This window comes from Acomys russatus, chromosome 3 (assembly GCF_903995435.1).
Source record: "Acomys russatus chromosome 3, mAcoRus1.1, whole genome shotgun sequence".
Taxonomy (NCBI): domain Eukaryota; kingdom Metazoa; phylum Chordata; class Mammalia; order Rodentia; family Muridae; genus Acomys; species Acomys russatus.
Genome location: NC_067139.1, coordinates 76,025,551 through 76,045,079, shown reverse-complemented (window position 1 = coordinate 76,045,079; position 19,529 = coordinate 76,025,551). Strand labels below are relative to the sequence as shown.

At 49.2% G+C, this 19,529-nt stretch overlaps 1 protein-coding gene across 4 annotated transcripts in view; it reads left to right on the top strand.

Annotated features, from left to right (window-relative positions):
• The first annotated feature begins 1,967 nt into the window (after window positions 1-1,967).
• Ddhd1 (DDHD domain containing 1) overlaps window positions 1,968-19,529 on the top strand; it is a 62,756-nt gene continuing 45,194 nt past the window's right edge. For 3 of the 4 annotated variants that reach the window (XM_051142939.1, XM_051142936.1, XM_051142938.1), the window contains exon 1: window positions 1,969-2,891. In XM_051142939.1, coding sequence (XP_050998896.1) covers window positions 2,105-2,891 — 787 coding nt within the window. In that variant the 5' untranslated portion in view covers window positions 1,969-2,104. Of the gene's footprint in view, window positions 2,892-19,529 lie in introns of all 4 variants that reach the window. The other variant, XM_051142937.1, reaches the window with a different exon arrangement.

The following is a 19,529-nucleotide window of genomic DNA, read 5'->3' as shown; positions in this document are numbered from 1 at the left end:
GCCAGTCAAACCCTGTAGCAGGTAGGGACTGAGGGATGCTGGGAGAACCTGGAGGCCAGGTCCCCTTTGATATGTTAAATAGGCCCTTCAGCCATTTGTCCCGGGGTTTCAGACTTAACACTGATGTCTACCACTTTTAGTAACACTTTAATATAACTTGTGTTTACTTAGCAAGATCCCCCCTCCCCCAAGCTATAGGCTCCAGGTTCTCTTCTCGGCATTAGAAGCTAATACTGAGGTGACTGTACATAGCTAACTATCAGAACAGTGTGGAATTAACGTCTTCATGAACAGCGGGCAGTTCAAAGTTCATACCCAATTTCTTATTCTGCACGCTACCAACAGAAGCATTGGGGAGGAACTTGGGGATGCAGGAACTCAGACGGTAGTGCGGGTGCTTTGTTCCTGGGGCTGTAATGTACAAACGGACAGACAGACTGCTCACTGGGCAAGATCATCCAGCGATATGCACAAATTAAGGCAGAAACGCCGGCCTGTGCTCTTCTCCTTACCACGTGCCTTCACAGCATCACTCAGCATCTGCCCACAGGAAGCCGGGCCTTTCTGCGGATCCCTACACTGTGCACACCAGAGATAATCCTCCTTTAAATAATGATGTGAGCGATCTCTGACAGGCTCCATCCTAAGAACAAGACACCTTGCCTTACTGACCTGATTCCTGACAGCAAGTGTTAACTGCCAGCCACGGTTCAGGCAATGTCTGCTGGAACTGCCGGAAACAGCTCCAGAAGCGATCCCACGAGCGACCCACACACAGCCCTATGGCTGCAAGAACTTCCTCACTGCCAAGCCTCCCACGCGCCTCTGTAAAAGGCGCCCCCGGCTAGTCTTCTCCTTTCCAAGACTCCCCTTTCCCTCGGGAGAGTGGATGTCCTTCCCCGGTTCAAATAAAACTGTTCCGTTGAGGTCAGACTCTGGTCTCTTTCTGCCTTCTGTCACTTTACCATGCGTCGGAAACCAAAAGTAAGGCAGCCTCCCTGTTTCCCTGATCCCAGGAGGTAAGTTACAGAAGTGCACTAAAAAAATAAAAAATAAAAATAAATTAATAAACAACAACCACCAAACCAAACCTGGGAAGGCTTAAAGGCCACAGACTCACTCCTGGGTATGGCTAGAGGCCATCCGGCCCAATATCTCCTAATTATACCGATGAATAAGCCAAACAGATAAAGAAGATTGTGTGACTTGCCTGGGGGGTGGCAAAGCGGAGCCTAGAGCCTAGGCTTGTTTGTTTCGTTTTGTGTTGGGTTGGGCTTTTTTTTTTTTTTTTTTTTTTCCTTTCAATCTATACCAGACCTATCTGGCATGGGGACTTGGTTTCCATCCAAGGCCGTACTGCAGTACGGAAAGAACAGGAAGCCTAAGAACAGGAGGGTAAGCAATCCCGAGAGCTGGACCGGGGCCCCGCCGGCACTCCTTTTTTCTAAGTGGGAGCAGTGTTGCCTAGGTGAGCAGCAGGCACGGGGTGGAGTGCCTTCTCTCTGTACCGGCTGAAGGTTGAGAAAAGGCCAGACCTGGTGACCGAGCTGGCCTGGAGGACGCTGCAAGAGCGCCTAGAGCCGGGAACGTGAGGGAGCAATTTCCAGGGCCACACCGCGAACACAGCTGAACCAGCCGCAGGGCTCGTGACCCGAATGTGTAAAGATGCTGTGGGAAAAACCTCATTCCTGCAGGGGCGGGGAAGCGAGGCGGGGGCGGGGGGGCGGTGGAGCCGCTGCCGCCGAGAACCGGGAGGCCCGCGGTGACCCCATTCGACCCCTCCCTGCCCCCAGGCGATGCTGCAGGGCACCGCCGAGCACGCACTAAACCGGCGGCTCCGGGCCTTCCGGGGAGAGGCGCGCGCGCGCGCGGGGGGGGGCGGGGCGGGGGCGGGGCCTGCGTTGGAGGAGGGCGGGGCCCACGCAGGGGTGCGTAACAATGGGGCGGGGCCTCGGAACGGCGCTGCGGCGGCCCCGGGGGCCTGCGGTGGAGGCGGAGTCGCCTCGGCCGCAGCCGCTTCCCTAGCTCGGGATTTGAAAGATTATAAAGTCCGGGCGGCGAGGGCGGCGGCGGCGGATGCGCGAGTGGCGGAAGCGCCGGCGGCATGAACTACCCGGGCCGCGGCGCCCCGCGGAGCCCCGAGCGTAACGGCCGCGGCGGCGGCGCCTGGGAGCTGGGCTCGGAGGCGGCGGGCGCGTTCGGCGGCGGCGGCGGCTTCGAGCACCAGCCGGGCGACGGCGTGGCGCTGCTGCGCGCGGAGCCGCTGCACCTGGCGCCGGGCACCGAGGACCTGAGCCACCTGGCCCTGGACCCGTGCCTCAGCGACGAGAACTACGACTTCAGCTCGGCCGAGTCCGGGTCGTCGCTGCGCTACTACAGCGACGGCGAGAGCGCGGGCGGCGGCAGCTCCTCGTCGCCTCCGCCGCCGCCGCCGCTGGTCGCCTCGAACTTGGGGGGCGGCGGGGCGGCGGGAGGGGGCCCCGGGGACAGGAAGCGCGCCCGGCCCGGCGGCCCCGCCGCCCGGCACCGCTACGAGGTGGTGACGGAGCTGGGCCCGGAGGAGGTGCGCTGGTTCTACAAGGAGGACAAGAAGACCTGGAAGCCCTTCATCGGCTACGACTCTCTGCGCATCGAGCTTGCCTTCCGGACCCTGCTGCAGACCACCGGTGCCCGAGCCCGGGCGGAGGGCCGCGATGGAGACCGGGCGTGCGGCCCAGCCTCCAGCTCCGGGGAGGAAGACGACGAGGACCGCGCCTGCGGCTTCTGCCCGCGGGCGGCGGGGCGCGAGCGGGAGATGGAGGAGCTGGTGACCATCGAGCCGGTGTGCGTGCGCGGCGGCCTCTACGAGGTGGACGTCACCCAAGGAGAGTGCTACCCGGTGTACTGGAACCGTAAGTAGCTGGCCAGGGGGGACGACGGGGCGGCGCACGCTGGACCGGGTTAGGGGCGCGGTGACCCCCGGGATGCCTGCCTGCAGTTGGTCGGGTTAGGATGCAGGTTGTGCGGGGTGCGTCGGCAGGTGAAGGGTGAAAGAGCAGATGGCAGCAGCGCGCAAGCTGCTAAGGGTGGGGTGGGGGTGGGGGTCAGGAGGGGAGGATTCCGCCGGGGATGGCGCCTCCTGGGTGAGCCGAGTGCTGCCGCCATCCGCTGGAGGGTATCCAGGAACCGATCCCCCAATCGGGTAGCTTTAGTTTCTTGACCCTACCAGGGGCTTTGTCCACCTGGATATCTGATTGGGTCTCCTATCTCCGGAAGCGCTCGTGATTTAAATAACATGTCACGTCCTGAGTAGGGAAGGTTTGAGGGTGTTCTCATGAGAATCAACAGTTTAGTTAGAGACCCGGGAAGAGAAAAGGCCCTGGCGGGAAAGAAGCGCTCCAGGCAGTGTGTTATTCCCACTGGATGTGTTGGGCAGAGGAGGAAGGAACTTGCAGGAAACGGCTCAGGGAAGTGAGTTTGTGCCCTCTGTATGGAATGCTCTTCTATCTCTTGGGGGTTTTTTGGGGGGGGTTCTTTTCTCCCCCATAATTTTACTTTTCCTTCTTAACCGGGAAAAAAATTGCAAGACCCCGATTTTCTCATCTGTTGAATGGGACTGCGGTAAAGGTCTGAACAGCCTTTGCTTATAAAGAACAGATACTTAGACAACACGGGTAGACTTGTAGTCAGGGTAAGGAGAAAGGCGATCCAGAAATCTCTGTCATGCCATACAGCGTATATTGATATGTGATATATAATAGTAACTGAAGCCATCAATAATTTGTAACATACAGTATTAATTTTATGGGGTTCAGTGGCCGTAACTCAGATGTCTTTCATGATGTCTAGGCCCTCTATGTATCTTACATTATTCTGACCTATATTAATTATGTGCATTGATGGCTTAGCTTCCCTTCGATGTATTTAATGGCTTCTGGGCAGAGTCCACTGCCTTTATCTTTGTGTTCATAAAACCTAGTGCAATAGGTATTCGACGACTTGGGATTGAATTGCATCAGTGATTCTGATAATGCCAAAGCATGCGTGCGTTAAGTGCAAGTAACTAAGATGGCAAATCCCACACGTGACAAATCAGGTACAAGTAGCAGGAAGTTTCGTGCTACCCTTGGTGGTGACACTACAGGCATTTGTTCCTTTTGTTTGTTTTTTTAAGATGAGACTCTCGTGGACTCAAGGCGCCCTTGCATGTTTACTTAGGAGTTGTATCTGCGAGCACAGCAGTATTAGAAAAACCCCTATCTTTCAGAGGGTCCCCATCTCATTTCTTGTTAGATGATCTGTACATCACCGTGGGTCTTCCCCGCAGATAGAATCACACAACTCAGTGGACTGAGAAGAGAAGGCTCAGTGGAGAAGAGCACTGGGTTCAAGAGGACCCAGGTTAAAATCCCAGCACCCACATGGCATCTCACAGCTGTCTGTAACTCTAAGATCTGATGACCTCATACAGACTTACTTGAGAGTGCAGAGCATCCTAGGAAGGAGAACTAGAAACTGAAGGCTCACCCTCACCCTGCGCTTAGACGTAGGGCACTTGGGTCATGTGTGCATGTTTTAATGCCTTACTGGTCATGTGTGCATGTTTTAATGCCTTACTGGTCACCAAGTCGTTTTAACAGTCTTTTCACAGTGACAGCAAATTGATGTTGACTTTCAGTGTTATTAATGAACTTGACCAAGGTCACTCAGCTAGAAAGTGATGCGGCAAGCAGGTCTTTAGTGAGGGAACACAGTGCCGTATCTAAAAAGTTTCATCCGCCCAGGGGAGAGGTTGCCAAGGCTGTAAGACTGAGTCCTGAGGTTGGCTTTGGTCAGATGAGGCAGGGGAGTTAAAGAGGTTCCTCTCAGTCAGGGCCAGCGTATCCAAGGACACACAGGCTTGAAACTGCCTAGCAGTTGGAGAAACAGGCCGTGCCTCTGGCTCAGAATTCCAATGTGAGCTTGGATCTGACCACCCAGAGGCCCGGGATGTGTGAGAGCTGGCGAGTGGCACGCTAGGGGAAACCCTGCCCAGGGTGGATGTGCAGTGCTGGGTTTGGACTTTACCCTTTGCATCATGGCCGGCTAACATGAAGGCCCTGTATGAGATGTGATTCATGCCTGTGCAGAGTTGGGTTGGAGACGAGAAACCAGAACATCATATCTTATAAATCAGTGAGGAACTGATGATGGCCAGCAAAGCAAATGTGAAGGCCATGGGGACGCAAGCCTATCCATGTGCAGGCCGTGGGGACGCAAGCCTCTCCATGTCAAGGCCGTGGGGGCGCAAGCCCAGCTTTCCTTCCAATGCCGTTGTTACAAGGCCAGTTACAGCTTATAAATTACTTGTTTTTTATTAGCTTATAAAAGCAATCTTGTTCTCATTTTAGTGTTTTTGACCAACTGTTTACAATATACTATCCTGTGGGTGTTCGGGGGCTTCTTATAACCTAGTGTCCTATTAAGTTTCCATGTCTCACAAAGTCCTAACTAACTTTTGTTTTTTGTTTTTTGTTTCCCCAGTTTCTGTGTCTTACATACGTTTTCACACCTTTTGGGGAGAGTTCATTCTCAGTATGGTGGCCTCATCCTTTCCTCAAGTTGCAGAGCTTAACAAAGCTGTATAGCTTTTGACGTTTCCCATTGTTTCCCCTTTTTCACCCTTTGGGAAACTCTGAGTGGTAGTAATGAAAGATTTTTAAAGGAAAAGAAAAAAAATCAACAAGCACCTCCTTAGTAGGGTAGTAAATGTCTGTGTGTTGGCTATTTGAGTTTTTGTGGCCTGCTTTAACCCACTGTTTCTTGGCATTAGGAAGAATGAGCTAGCCCTGTCCATTGTAAAAGAAAAGTGTTAATCTACCCTTCCTTCTGAACTTTATTCACAGGCAGTATTTGAAGCACTTGGGCATCTGTCAGTCAGACGGGGAAATGACATTTGTCTTCTAGAGATAGGAGATTCACACAGTGACAAACAGCTGTTATCACCTGTTTAGATGCTTTCATGACTGCATGTGGACATTGCAGATAAGAGCTGATGGTTGCCGAGTGCCAGCTAGCTCACCTCCCTTGTTCCCACTGCCCCTTCTAAGCTGTTTGTTTGGAGAATTCTCATCTTTGGCATGGTACAATGGCGCTTGCACAAACAGGACCGGGTAGGTCACAGCTGGCTGCAAGTGGATCCCAAAAAGCTGTGCACCTAACAAAGATTAATAAGGTGACCACTGCAAAAGTGTGTGCTCCAAGTACGTTGCTGGCCTGATCATCAGAGGTGACAGAATATTTGCAAAGAACATTGGCAAGAAAGTGGCCAAAGAATTTAGTCACATACTGTCGGGAAGACATCTGGAGCTAGAGATGTTTCATGAGCTTAAAATAGTGTCGCCGCTGTTTCGTGGCATCGGCATCGATGTGTACTGTGTATACTGGAGAGCGTATAATTTTTACTCACTGAACAAATTATTTAATTGGCCACTTTTTCCCCCCTGTGAATGTGTAGTTTCCAGAAGCAGTCAGCTACTAGCCACAAGTTTTCTCCTCCCCTTTCTGGCTCTATTCACATTGTTACAGCTTTCATTTATGATGTCAGGAACTTTAAAACTTAGTCTGTTATCTTCGTGGATGTTAATACGAAAGGGACATTGTATTCCTGACAAAATGGGATTTTTAGAAAGTAGTTTTTCCCTCAAATACATGTTTATTAATTTAGCATAAATGTAAACTATTCAAGGGGGACTAGTAATCCTTCATGTGACAATGTGGCACAGAGTGTCACGAGAGAATGTCACAGTCCAAGGCCTTCCAAGCATTCTTTCTTGATCAGTCTCTGCCTCCAAAACAGGAATGTAAGGGGTTTAAAGGCCACTTACAACATTAACATTAATAATCAATATTAATGATTGTTATATTAACATGGCTAACCCCGAGAAAATGCTGAGGAATCGCCCCAATAGATGGGTTAAAGAGCATCCATAGACACACATTTTTTCACACCCATTCCAGGCAAGCCTGCTTCGGGATGGTTGTCAGTGGCCCACAGAAGCAGCCCAGGATCTTCTGGCTGCTGCTGCCATATACAGAGGGCAGGACCTGGTGCCCTTTGATCAACAGCCCACTCAAGACTTCTGTTCACCTTTGTGAATACTCTTGTATCATGTATTGGATTCACCTTGTCTCTGTGTGGCATGATGCTCGGGGCGGAACGCTCTCCTCTGCCAAGCCCCTCCTCTTCAGGTACTGTTTTATTATAAAAGACACTTTGTGCTCTTTCCTCTTCCAGAATTTATTTCCTGTATCTTTCATCTCTCCTTCAATGCCTGTGTTTTGTGTTTGGTTGAGGCCTTTTATGTCTGGAGCCTACAGCTGATCCCTTTCTGTAGAGAACAAGAAAGGAGTGGATGTGCTGGCCAGCGAGCATCTTCAGACCATGATAGGCCCTGAGAGGAGGAGCCTGAGGGAAGGGAGTCCCAAGGCCGCCATGGCTGGCAGAGGAAAGTAGTGCTAAGGGCCTGGGGAACTGGGGAACCTGACCTAAGGTGTCATCTTTGTGTGAGTGGGATAGGATTTAAACATGTAGCCAGGAGAACCAACGACACTGATAAAAGGTGCGAGTCAGCCAGTGGTATATTCCTAAAAGTTCTGTTAAAAGGTAGAAAAAAAACATATTTTGATTAGGTTTACTTATTTTGTTTATTTTGCCTGCATGTACATGTGCGAGCCGTGTCTAAGCTTAGTGCCCGTAGAACTCAGAAGACAGCCTCAGATCTCCCTAGAACTGGAGTTAATGGATGGTTGTGAGCCACTGTGGGATTCAAACCCAGGTCCCCTGGAAGAGCAGCCAGTGCTCTCAGTCTCTGAGCCATCACTGCAGCCTCCACTGTATTCTCAGTTCTGCATCTGTGTACACACACGCACACGTGTGCGCGCGCACACACATTAAATCACTGACCAGTGGTCTGTAGAGACCATACATAGATATTCCCGATGTGCCAGCATGAGGAGGCAAGTGAAAGGTAAGCTGGTAAAAAGCTGGGGTGACTGTGGCGGGGAACGGTGGGCAGCACAACCACGTGTGACGGTGACAGCACACTTCTCTTGTCAGCACTGCTTCCGGTTCCTCGAGTCCATCAGTGCTTACCCTACAGTCGGATTAGCTACATGAAGTAACTTTATCATTGTTTTCCCGGTACATTGAGGGCCCAGGCCAGCCTTTGGAAATTACATTGTTATCATAATTTCTTTGTCCCACAACCAGAGATACCCAAGTATTCTGGAGAAATAGAAATTGTATCTGAATGGTGGACAGCGTTCCTGAATACTTGTAAGCTGAGCTTTTATGTGCTTGCGTGTCCTTTTACTCTGTGAGTAGAAACCTATATCACGACATCTCCCTTTGGCTGTTTCACGGACCATTGTTTTACACGCTGATACAGACTCGGCCTGGGCACATGCTACAGGGCAAAGAGCCAGATGAGCCCTGTGAAACCTGAGCTGTCTGAGCCATTGCTGCACTGCCCGTGGGACTGGGCGGACGTGGTCGGATGAGTCCCGCCCAGCATTTCAGTTACCGCAGGTGCCCAACTTTCTCATCATGTTCCACTGACAGAACCCACTCCTCCCATAGAATTGCTCTTGGCTAGGCCCAGGGCCCACCTGGATTTGAATACCCACCTACTTCTTCTCCGCTAAAACCTGTGTGTATGTCTGTGCATGTGTGTGTAGGGTGGCCACCCATGTTATCTTCCTGAATTGCTCAACACTTAACTTTTTACACAGAACTTCCTAACATCTATACAATGTATTTTGATCATATTCATCTAGTCTGTTCTTCAATGCCTTCCAAATACCCTCAACAATTCTTCTCCCATTTTTATATCCTGTTTTTGATCCACTAAATCAAATTAGTGCTGCCACAAGGCTGCATCCCCAAAAGAAAGGGACGCCACTCTGTCTTCTCTCACAGCCATCTGTTACCTCCATTTGTTTGTTTGTTTGTTTGTTTGTCTTTGGTTTTGGGTTTTTTTTTTTTTTTTTGAGATAGGGTTTCTCTGCATAGCACTGTCCAGGAACTCACTCTGTAGACCAGGCTGGCTTTGAACTCACAGAGATCTACCTGCCTCTATCTCTGAGTGCTGGATTACAAGCGTGGGCCATCATGCCTGGCTCCTTCCCTTATTTTTTGCGACATTTTCTCCTATCTTTGCCAGCTAGACTGGCTGGACAGGGGTGGGGCTATAGACATACACTACTGTGTCCCACTTTGTATGTGGGTACTGGGATCTGAACTCAGGTCTTTGTGCTTGCACTCAGGCAAGCATTTTACCAACTGAGCCATCTCCTGCCCCCTCAAACCTACATTTTAAAATGCAGCGTATTTACCCTTCCTCCAAGTTTGTTTACGATTTGGACAGCAAAGCCTCTGCTTTGATACAGAAGGTAGTCCTTGGAAAGAGTCTACTCCAACGTAACCCAATGTGAGTACCACTCAGACTACAGACGGTAAGTGTCCTGCTCAAGCATGCTTAGTAACACCTACTGGACACCTGGGCAGCTTGACTGTTGTACCTAAGTGGGACATGGGTAATGGCCTTAAATTAATGAACAAGAGCTGAAGAGATGGCTCCGCAGTTAAAAGCATGTACTGCTTTTGCAAAGGACCCAGGTTTAATTCCTAGCACACACCTGGCAGCTCATAACCATCTGTAATTTCATTTCCAGGGAGTCTAATAGCCTCTTTTGATGTCCATGGGCACGAGGCATGCACATGGTACATATACATGCACATGTGCATGCATAATCCTCATACACAGAAAATAATAAACCTTAATAAAGCTAGAACAGATCCTTGCCTTTCCTTAGCAGTCTTGTTTCCCAGCCGATCACTCATACATTTCTGATCTGAGATTAGCACAAGTTACTTGTGTTTCACTTTCTGCCTTTCATGAGGAAGGAAACTGAGATACACTCTTGTTTAGCGACACTGAGAGTTAAACCCGGGGCCTCATACATGCCAGGCAAGCCCCCTGTTACTGAGCTCTGGGCATCTGTCCACCTTGTTTTTTGAGGCAGGATCTCACACTGGGACATGGAGCTGAGCTGGCTGGCCAGGTAAGCCCCAGGGATCTGCCTGACTCTACCCAGAGACACACGAAAAATAAGGAAGTAAAGCAGTAAGCTGCATTGCCTGTTGTGCTTTTCTGGTGTGTGTGGAGAGTGCCCAGCACTGTAACAGGGGACGGACTTGCTTGGAATACCGTCTTAAAGGCCACCAGGCTATCCAAGGTGATGGGTCACACACACCAGTGGAGCTAGTTAAGCCTTTGGTTTTCACGTCACCTCTCATCACACTGCAGCTCCATTCCTGCCGCCGCCACCTCAGCCTTTTCTGGAGAAGCTGCATTCTGTAGCATTTAAAATAAAGATGGAGGAGCCACTGGAGCCAACTGTGCCGTGTGCTTGTTTGTGTGACTGTGGGTAACATGGGTCCTCGATGCCACAAGATGTGGACAGTGTCAGCTGCCTCTCAGCGCTGCAGTGGGTGAGTGAGAAGTCCCATCTTCCTGGTAGCCTCGCCCTCCAAGTCTGCACACTACTTGCCATTCTTGGCTCCCTTGATTTAGAGACTCTTCCCTGGTGTGACATTGTCTTGGCTCTTTTGATAGGCACCTCTCAAGTAGAATGACCCTGAGAGAAGCTGTAGTCTCCCCATGATCTCACAGAGCCCTGAAAAATGTGAGCTGTCTTGAGTGTCCCTAGCTTAGACCTCAGAGAAGTGTGTCAGCCATCCTCCTGTAGTCTGCTGCCTGGGTTTGTGTGGTGGTTGTGGTGGTGTCCTTTTTCCCAAAAGCACTCGAAAGCCTTGATCGTCTGCTTCGGAGAGACTGACTTTACCCCCAAAGCTCTCTAAGGCCATCTCTGCCACCTTCTGAGATTTTGAAACAACAGAAAATGTTAAAAGACTGCTCAGTGTTCAGCTGAGGTAGAGCCAGTAGTGCCCGTGGTTTTCTGCCATGTTGGCAAAGAAAAATGGCTCCCAACAGTGAAGACCTCAGCCTGGAAACATCACAGGATTCCTTCAGTTGGCCTCTAGCTGAGCCGGCAGGCAGGGACAGCAGGAGCTAACAGTGGGTTCTGGCATCTAGTAGACTAACATGGAATAACCTTGAATTTACCCTTAATCAAGGGATTTGAGACAGCCACCACTTTCCAGCATTGGCAGTAAAAGCTGGGCAGGCTCAGAGAACAGATCTTTGTTCTCAGAGTTCTTTAGTTAAATCCCTGATTTTCTGTAGTTACATGACTGCATAAGCTACAACCTCTGACCTAGCTTCTCTTCTGTACGTGGGGATGATGCCTGTGTCAAAATGCTCAGGTGAAACCTACGTGGGGTCCTCACATGGCTGAGTAAGTGGCAGTTGCTACAGCTAAGCCAGGCTAGTGACGTTTTGTTTTTGTCCTGGAAGCCTTGTCTCCTGGAAATTAAAAGTGATGTCATAGGCCTGTCTTCTTTGTGAGAAAGAGATGTGGAAATCTGTGGCTCCACAGAAGCCACTTTTGGCTTAAACTCAGCGACATTCACACATTTGCGGAGGAGCACTATAAATATGTTTCTGTGCGCCCGTCTTTTTTTTTCTTTCTTTCTTTCTTTCTTTCTTCCTGTGCACCCATCTTAAACTTGTTTTCACCAGCAGAAAGTTGAAGGACTCACACTGAAGTGTTGTGTGTCGAGGGCTTTTCTGTAACCAGGTGAGAGGAAGACAGTGGAAGACTCCAGTCTGTAATCCCCCCCGTTGGGTGCAGCCTCTAGAATGGCATCTTGAGTTAGAATAGTGATTTGCTATGCTCATGAGCCTAGCAGTTGGGAAGACTGTGGTAGATAGAGTCTCAGGTCTTAACCGTTGGGGTTTGAGTGAAAAGATCTGAGCTGAGCTACGATTCCTACTCTTCGTAGCCAACCCAAGAAGTCCTGTTTGCTGGAGTGTTTTTGTCACATGGGCAACTGTGCATCTTCACAAATGCCTCACCGTTCGGTTCGTCACTTAAACCCAGAGATTTGCCAGTCAGTAGCCATAGGCTGTATTTCAAAAGGTTCAACCTCACAACTTGCCATCTTCTTGACCTTTCTGCTTAGCTATTTCCGTTATTTCTTGGGTGAGAGGAAGAAGGACCCAGGCAAGCCATGGATGATAATTTCCCACAGTCGCATGGATGGTATCCGCCTTCAGTTAGCCCTTCACTCTCCATACTCCGTCCTCATGAGTCCAGAGACCCATAGCCGTAAGACCCCCTGCAGCTTGGGCAGAAGTGCACACCGCTGAGGAGAGTGCAATGGAAGTGATCTCCTCCTCTGCTCTTTTACGAGGGGAGGCCAACAGGCCCCACCTTGAGAGTCTTCGCTAAACGGTCCCAGTTGCTCTGATGAGGGCGACCGTGGCTGGTGTGCTTGGAGGACGCCACTCCACACACCGTGTCACCCTGGTTTTGATTTGCACTGTTCCTGACACAAGCTTGCAGTTATTAGCACTGGCCCTCAGTAAGTCGGCTTTCCTTCTCCTGGTCCTCCGCCTCCCAGTGATGGCTCTCTTTAACAATCAGATTATATCATACTTTGGTGTGGTTTTCTTCATATTTGGTTTACATAGGGTTTGTTGAGAGTCTGATAAGTGGGTTTATAGTTTTAGTCAAATTAGTAAAACATGTGGGCTTGTTTCTAAATTTCTTATGATTGTAATTATTCTCTTTACAGCTTGACTTGGAATCTAGTCTGTTGGATGTGGCACCACAGCTCTGCACTTTGATTTACCTCACAAGCTCTATGGTTTTTCCTTCTAGTGTGCTTTCTTCTAGATAGTTCTATGATTACTATCTATTGTCAAGTTTCTATCTTTAGCATGAAGAATTGTACTGGACTTCTGCAACCTCTAATCAACTACTGGTCTCATTTTTATGCCTTTCATGTTTGGTGTGTTTCTCACGTCTGTAAGTTGTTTAGATGTTTTCTGTACCTTGTTTCCTCCCTCATTGTGTTTACATTTTCCTCTACCTTCTTGCACGAAGGGCGTGTAACTGTCGGTGTAACATCTTGTTCTTCTGACTCTGCCATCTGTGTTGTAGTGAGCTGTCTCAGCGTCTCTTCTAGCCAGGGCTGTTTTGAGCATAGAGCACCCACTAGGTGTTCTTGGGGTTCATTAGGACTCTGTGGGGTTCTGTAGGACTCCAAGACTCCATAGTGCCTCTCAGCTCTGCTCCCACACACAGATACGTTACTGCACAATTAGATTGACCTTCTAGGGCTTTCCTTCAGCATTTTCTAGGGTCAGAGCAGTTTGTCCCCGGTACTGAGGCCTGTGAGGCTCATTTGTCGAGTTTGGGGTGTGGAGAGAGTACTCAGCCGGTGAGAACACTTTGCACACACACTCAGCTCCTTACAGCCCTGAGCCCATCTCCAGCTGTGCCCTTGCTCTCCAGCCAGCACAGCGCTCAGCTACAGTGTGCTCCTTACTGGTCCTAGCTGAGGTGAGGTCTAGCCCCAGGGCATTCGCACTTACTTTTGACCCATTGTTCCTGGGTCACTGTGTCTTATAATTGCACACTTCCCATACCTGAGATGTCTGTAGCGCTCACACTCACTTAGACCTTGACTGCAAAGCTCGCCTTCACAAAAGTTGTCTCTGCTCGACTTCAAAAACATCAAAGCGGAGCTGGAGAGGTGGCTCAGTGGTTAAGAGCACCCGGCTGCTCCTCCAGAGGACCTGGCCTCAATTCCCAGCACCCACATGGTGGCTCACATTCACCATGAACTCCGTGAGCTCCAGTTCCGAAGGATCTGACCCCCACATCTGGCCTCAGCGCTGAGGGTACAAGTGTGCACAAACGCCCATACACTAAATAAAAAATTAAGTTTTAAACAATTAGGTATTTATAGTCTGGCTCTTTGGAATGTAAGCTGCTCACAGCCCTTTGTGAGCTAGAATTGTCACACTGCTCACTTTCTAGGGTCCTTTTCTCTCATGTATGCACAGGTCAGTACTTAGCCAAAGACTCTCCCGAGGCCTCTGGTATAAATGTCTAGTGCTGACTTTCTCTGTAGCCCTCTAACGTCCAGTGTTTCAACCTTCAAATCATAACCCCAGCTCAGCAACATTGCTGGGAGGTTTTGGACTTTATCTCCCCACATCTCAACGTGGGAAGTCCTTCCAGAAGCAGATGTGGACAGGGTAGCACTTGTCCTAGGCATCGCTGCCTCCTCCATCTGGTCCCATTGCTGCTGGAGGCAGAGGCTGCTCTTCCAGATCAACAAACAGATTGTTCTTTCTGTTTAATATTTCAACTTAATTCAAATGCAATTTTTGAGATTTTTGAGACAGGGTTTCTCTGTGTAGCCCTGGCTGTTCTGGTTCTCACTGTGTAGACCAGGCTGTTCTCAAACTCAGAGACCTGCCTGCTTTTGACTCCGGAGTGCTGGGGTTTCAGGCGTGCACCACACCCAGCTTTCTCGTTAAGCTTTTGTTGCACTCACTTTGTGTAGGTGCCTGTGTAGGTGTGCGTGTGGAGGCCAGAGGACATTCCGAGGAGAGAGGCCTGACTCTGCTTCCACCATGTAGTCCCAGGTTGTCAGACCTGGTGGCAGCTGCCTTTACCTATTGACCATCTTACAGGCCCCTGTTCTTTTCATTTTTGTTTTTGCTTTAATCTTCCTATATTTCTGTATTTATGAGACACTATATAGTCTCTTAAATACTTCATATCTTTCTGGGAGGGTATTAGAACGAACAATGGTAATCCCTTCAAGTGGGGGGACAGATCAAATGTCTGCCACATGGAGTGTAATTGAGATGTTTCCATAGCCATTTTTAGATGCTATAGTGTATAAATGCTTGTTAACTTTTTATATCAAACTGTTTGCTGCTAGCCCTTTTATTGCTGGCATAATACCTGTGGGCTAGTTAAATCAATTGCTACATTTAATTTCTTTTTTCTTCTTTTTTTTTTTTTTTTTTTTTTTTTGTTATTTGTTTGTTTGTTTTGTTTTTTCGAGGCGGGGTTTCTCTGGATAGCCTTGGCTGTCCTAGACTCCCTGGCCTCGAACTCACAGCGACTCACCTGCCTCTGCTTCCCAAGTGCTGGGATTAAAGGCGTGCGGCACCACCGCCCAGCTACATTAATTTCTTGTGCCCTACACTGGACTAAGTGTTCGTAACACACTCAGAATTCGTATACTGGAATCCTAACTTCCAAGTTGGTAGTACTGGGACGTGGGGTGGGAGTGAGAGGGGTAAGGTTGTAAGCTTAAAAGGTCCTCCTCTTTCCTTCATTAATCTACTTATTTGTTCATTTTACATCCCACTTGCAGCCCCACTTTCTCCTCTCCTCCTAGTCCCATCCTCCCACCTTCTTTCCCGCTTACTCCACCCCGCCCTGGGTACCAACACACCCTGGCACATAAGTCACATCAGGACTAAGTGTCTTCTCTTTCACTGAGGCAAGACAAGGCAGTCCTGCTAGGGAAATGGGATCCAGAGAGAGCAGTAGAGTCCAAGTCAGGAGACAGCCCCTGCTCCAATTGTTAGGGGACCCACTTGAGGACCAAGTAGCCCATCACCTTCATATGTGTAGGGGGCCTAGGATCAGTGCATGCACGTTCTTTGGTTGGTGGTTCAGTCTCTGTGAGCCCCCACGGGCCCAGGTTAGTTGGCTATGTAGGTCTTCTTGTGTTGTCCTTGACACGTTGACACCTCTACCTCCCTCAAATCCTTCCCCTCACTCTTCCACAAGACTCCCTGAGTTCCACCTAGTGTTTGGCTGTGCGTCTCTGTGTCTGTTTCCATCAGCTGCTCGATGAAGCCTTCCAGATGACAGTTGTGCTAGGCTCCTGTCTGCAGGAATAGCAGAGTATCATTAATAGTGTCAGGTTGGCTCTCTCCCATGGGGTGGGTCTCAAGTTGGGCCAGGCATCGGTTCACCATTCCCTCAACCCAGACCCAGAAGGACACACATGGTATGTACTCACTCATAAGTGGATATTAGCCATATACAAGACAACCATCGTACAACCCACTGGCCCAAAGAAACTAGGTAACAAGGAGTGTTCAAGGGAGGACACTTGAACCCCGTTAAGAAGGGGAAATAAAATAGACATCATAGATGTCAGAAGTGGAAGGAAAGAGGGAACTGTGTGAGAGAGGGGGTAAAGAGGAGAATGGGGGAACTGGGTGTGGGGAGATCTGGGATGGGGGAGGCTCCTGGCAAGATGTGGGGGTAGGGAAGGGCCCTAGCTGAGACTCCTAGCAATAGATGGGGGCGGAGGGGGCTGGGATACTGGGACTGAAGTGGCCGCAGCCTGTAACCAGGCAGGACTTACGTGGAGGGAGAGGGAACCAACCCAGCCACAAAACCCTCAGCCCAAAAATTGTCCTGCCTACAAGATGTGCAGGGATAAAAGATGGAGCAGAGATCAACAGGTCCCCCTTAATGAGATCAGTGCTTTTGTAAACAAGGCTCGAGAGAGCTTCCTGCCCCAACTGCTGTATCGGTGCAGCGAGCTGTGTCTGAAACAGAATGTGGGGCCTCACCAGATACTGTCTGCCAGGGTCTTTACCTTCAAGTTCCGGGCCTCCAGAACCGAAGGGGGTTGCTGGGTGTGAGCTGCCCGGTTTGATACTCGCTGGATCAGCCCAGGCGACAAGACAGCTCCCCTACCTCCTCCACCTGCCTTCGCCTCTTGTTTCTTACAACTCTACTGTAACAGGCGGGAAGGGCCTGCCTTTTCTTGCCATCACCAAGAAATGAATGAGACTCCTACACTAACTGGCTAGTCCCAGTATGACTCCATGAGCTCATCTTCAAGTCTTCGCAGACTCTGGGCTCCTGGGCTGTCTTCTCCACTCACCATGGCAGGAGGTATTCATTTTGGATTTTGAGATGGTAAAATGGTGTTTTAATTATAGCAGATGGCTAAAGATTCCAGGAGGATAAAGTCACACTTAACTACTCCATGCGGCTTTAAAAACTTCCAAAGACACCTTGTGAGTCAAAGCAATGCAGTAATGCAGAGTGGGGCCTGTATTGAAGCAAAGTGACATCATGACACACTGTCACTCTGATTTCAGTCTTACAAGTGTCTTTAGTGTCCCTTTCTGTGCACTGAGCTTTTGCAGCTGTACTCCTCAGCAGTCTGGATCTGGGCCATGGGAGCCCTTTCCCCCTCTCCTGTTTCTCCTCTTTAAAAAAAAGACTAGCTGCTTTGATTTCTGTTCAGTTCGCAGCTCAAGTTAAGATGCATTTGGCCCCGTCAGTTTGGCAGGGACATTTGTTGCCGTCCTAAGTGTGGCTCCTCCTTGACACTGAGGAGTTTTCTGAAAACTCCAGTTACTTTGACTCAGCTCATATTTATCTGTGTCTTGAGGTAAGAGAAGGGAGTCACCACCTCTCCCTGACGAGTGACTGGAGAGAGATGGTAGGTGGCTTTAGTCTTCAAGGCCCTCAGGACTGATGGCGGCTTGTTTAAACACCTGGTGTCGTGACAATGGTGCAGCTTTCAGAAACTTTTGTCAAGGACCCGAGTAGGAGAGAGGACAACTAGACAGGCACGAGATCGGCTGAGCTCTTCCATGCTGAATTTTTAAGTTCTATCCTGTGAAAAGGAAACATTTGGCAGGTGTAAAATTGAGAGGCTGAAATTTTCATTTTAGATTGCCACTTTGGCAGCAGTGTGAAAGGTAAGTGTCAAGCTAGGGAAGGAGCTGCGAGCGAGGAAGAATTGTCAGGGAGTCAGTGCAGTGCTCTGAGGAGCCGTGCTGAATGGTTGGGGAGGGGGTGGTGAGGTGATGAAGTGCACAGTGATGGTTTGTTGGTCACATGTCAGAGGACGTGTGGACCAGCCTAGGCTCTCTGATGTCTTTACTTGATTAGATTGTGGGTTAGAAAATGTTCCCACCCAGCCCTAGCCTGCGGTGGCAGAGAAAAAGTCCCCCTTCCTTAGGCTGAATACCCATGGGAGTTGAAGATGGTAGAGCTAGAGTTCAGGAGAAGAGTGTGCTGGGATTCGGGGTGCAAATAGACTCTGTAAACCAGGGGCCTCTAACATGGAGAACGTTGGCACCGCTTTGGAGGTGTTACAATGGAAGTATTTGGACTTATTTTATTTCTGTTTTGTCTTCCAGCTTTTTGATTAGTAAAAACATAAAAACATAGCAATAGTATAAGTGCATGAGTTGTAAATACATACATATGGGAGTATGTCGATTTATTTATTTATTTTTTGGTGAGTGACCATTGTGGAAATGGCTGGATTAAACTGGTTGTGAGCCAGTGGCTACTTCTGAGCATTTTCTGCATCTCTGTAACATGGAGCTCCTCATTAAAGACGTCTATTGCTGGACACTGCCTCCAGAGACTGTTTTTAGTAAGAGTTCTGAGAAGCCTGTCTCCAGCTCCTCAAGTGACCTCCGATACTTGGACAGGTTTGGAAACCACTGGTTAAAACTCCAGAAAACATCTGGAATAAAAAGAGAACACTGTTTGAATAATACTCTATTCATTCTAAAAACTCCAGCCATGGTAGTAATGGCATGTTCTTTTTATTTTAGTCGGTGTTGTGGCTGTATATTGTCAGTATAGAATTGATGCTCTCCACAACTGTAAAATTTACACTGAAAGCTCAGTGGCTGTTTTAATGTTGTGTACTCCATCTTTCAGCAGTTTTCTTCTACATCTACGTACATTAATATCAGACTTTTTATGTTACCCAAGTACTTAGATATAAAATTTTCCTTAAGCATGTAAAATTCTGCATGCATAAAGCTACCAAACCACAGAACTTGGGAGGCTTAGTATATAATGGCCTATGATACAAAGTCTGTTCTCCAGATTGGAATGGTAGGGTGCTAAGAACATAGAAAGTCAGCTGTCTCCCAGTTAGGAGTGGAGGGACTGTGAGCACAATGTGGGTGCCCGAGAAGATCATGGAGTAGAAGCTTCTGCGGACTATTATGGGTTGGATGTGTCCTTGCACAGTCCCCACCCTCCAGTCCTTAGAATGGGAGTGTAGGTGAGACTCTCAATGGTGAAGGCAGATCTCTATGAGTTCAAAGCAGCCTGGTCTATAGAGCAAATTCCAGGACAATGGCTACACAGCAAAAACCCTGTCTCGAAAAACCGACACCCCCCTCCAAGAAAAAAAAAGCAAAGAAAGATTTATTAAGAGATGAGTTAGTACAGCAAAGATAACTGCATAAAGAGTTCAGAGTAGAAGGTTCTGGCAGTACAGCTGCTCAACCATGGGATTGAGACAGAGAGTACCATTCCTGGGACGATAAGGACTCAGACCTAGTTGAAACTGGCTGAGGCCACTGAAGCCTTTAAGGAATGCTGGAAATTGGCCCCCTGGTGATGCACGTACCCTAAGCTTGGAAATCCCTGTAAGCCTGCTGGGCCAGGCTGAATACTTCACAGAAAATAGCCCAGGGGGGTAGGATGCCAAGGGAAGCTCCTTGCACCCTGCTGACAGCGGGAAGCTGCGGCCCAGCAGAGCCCAGTGAGCGCTGAAGTAGGGT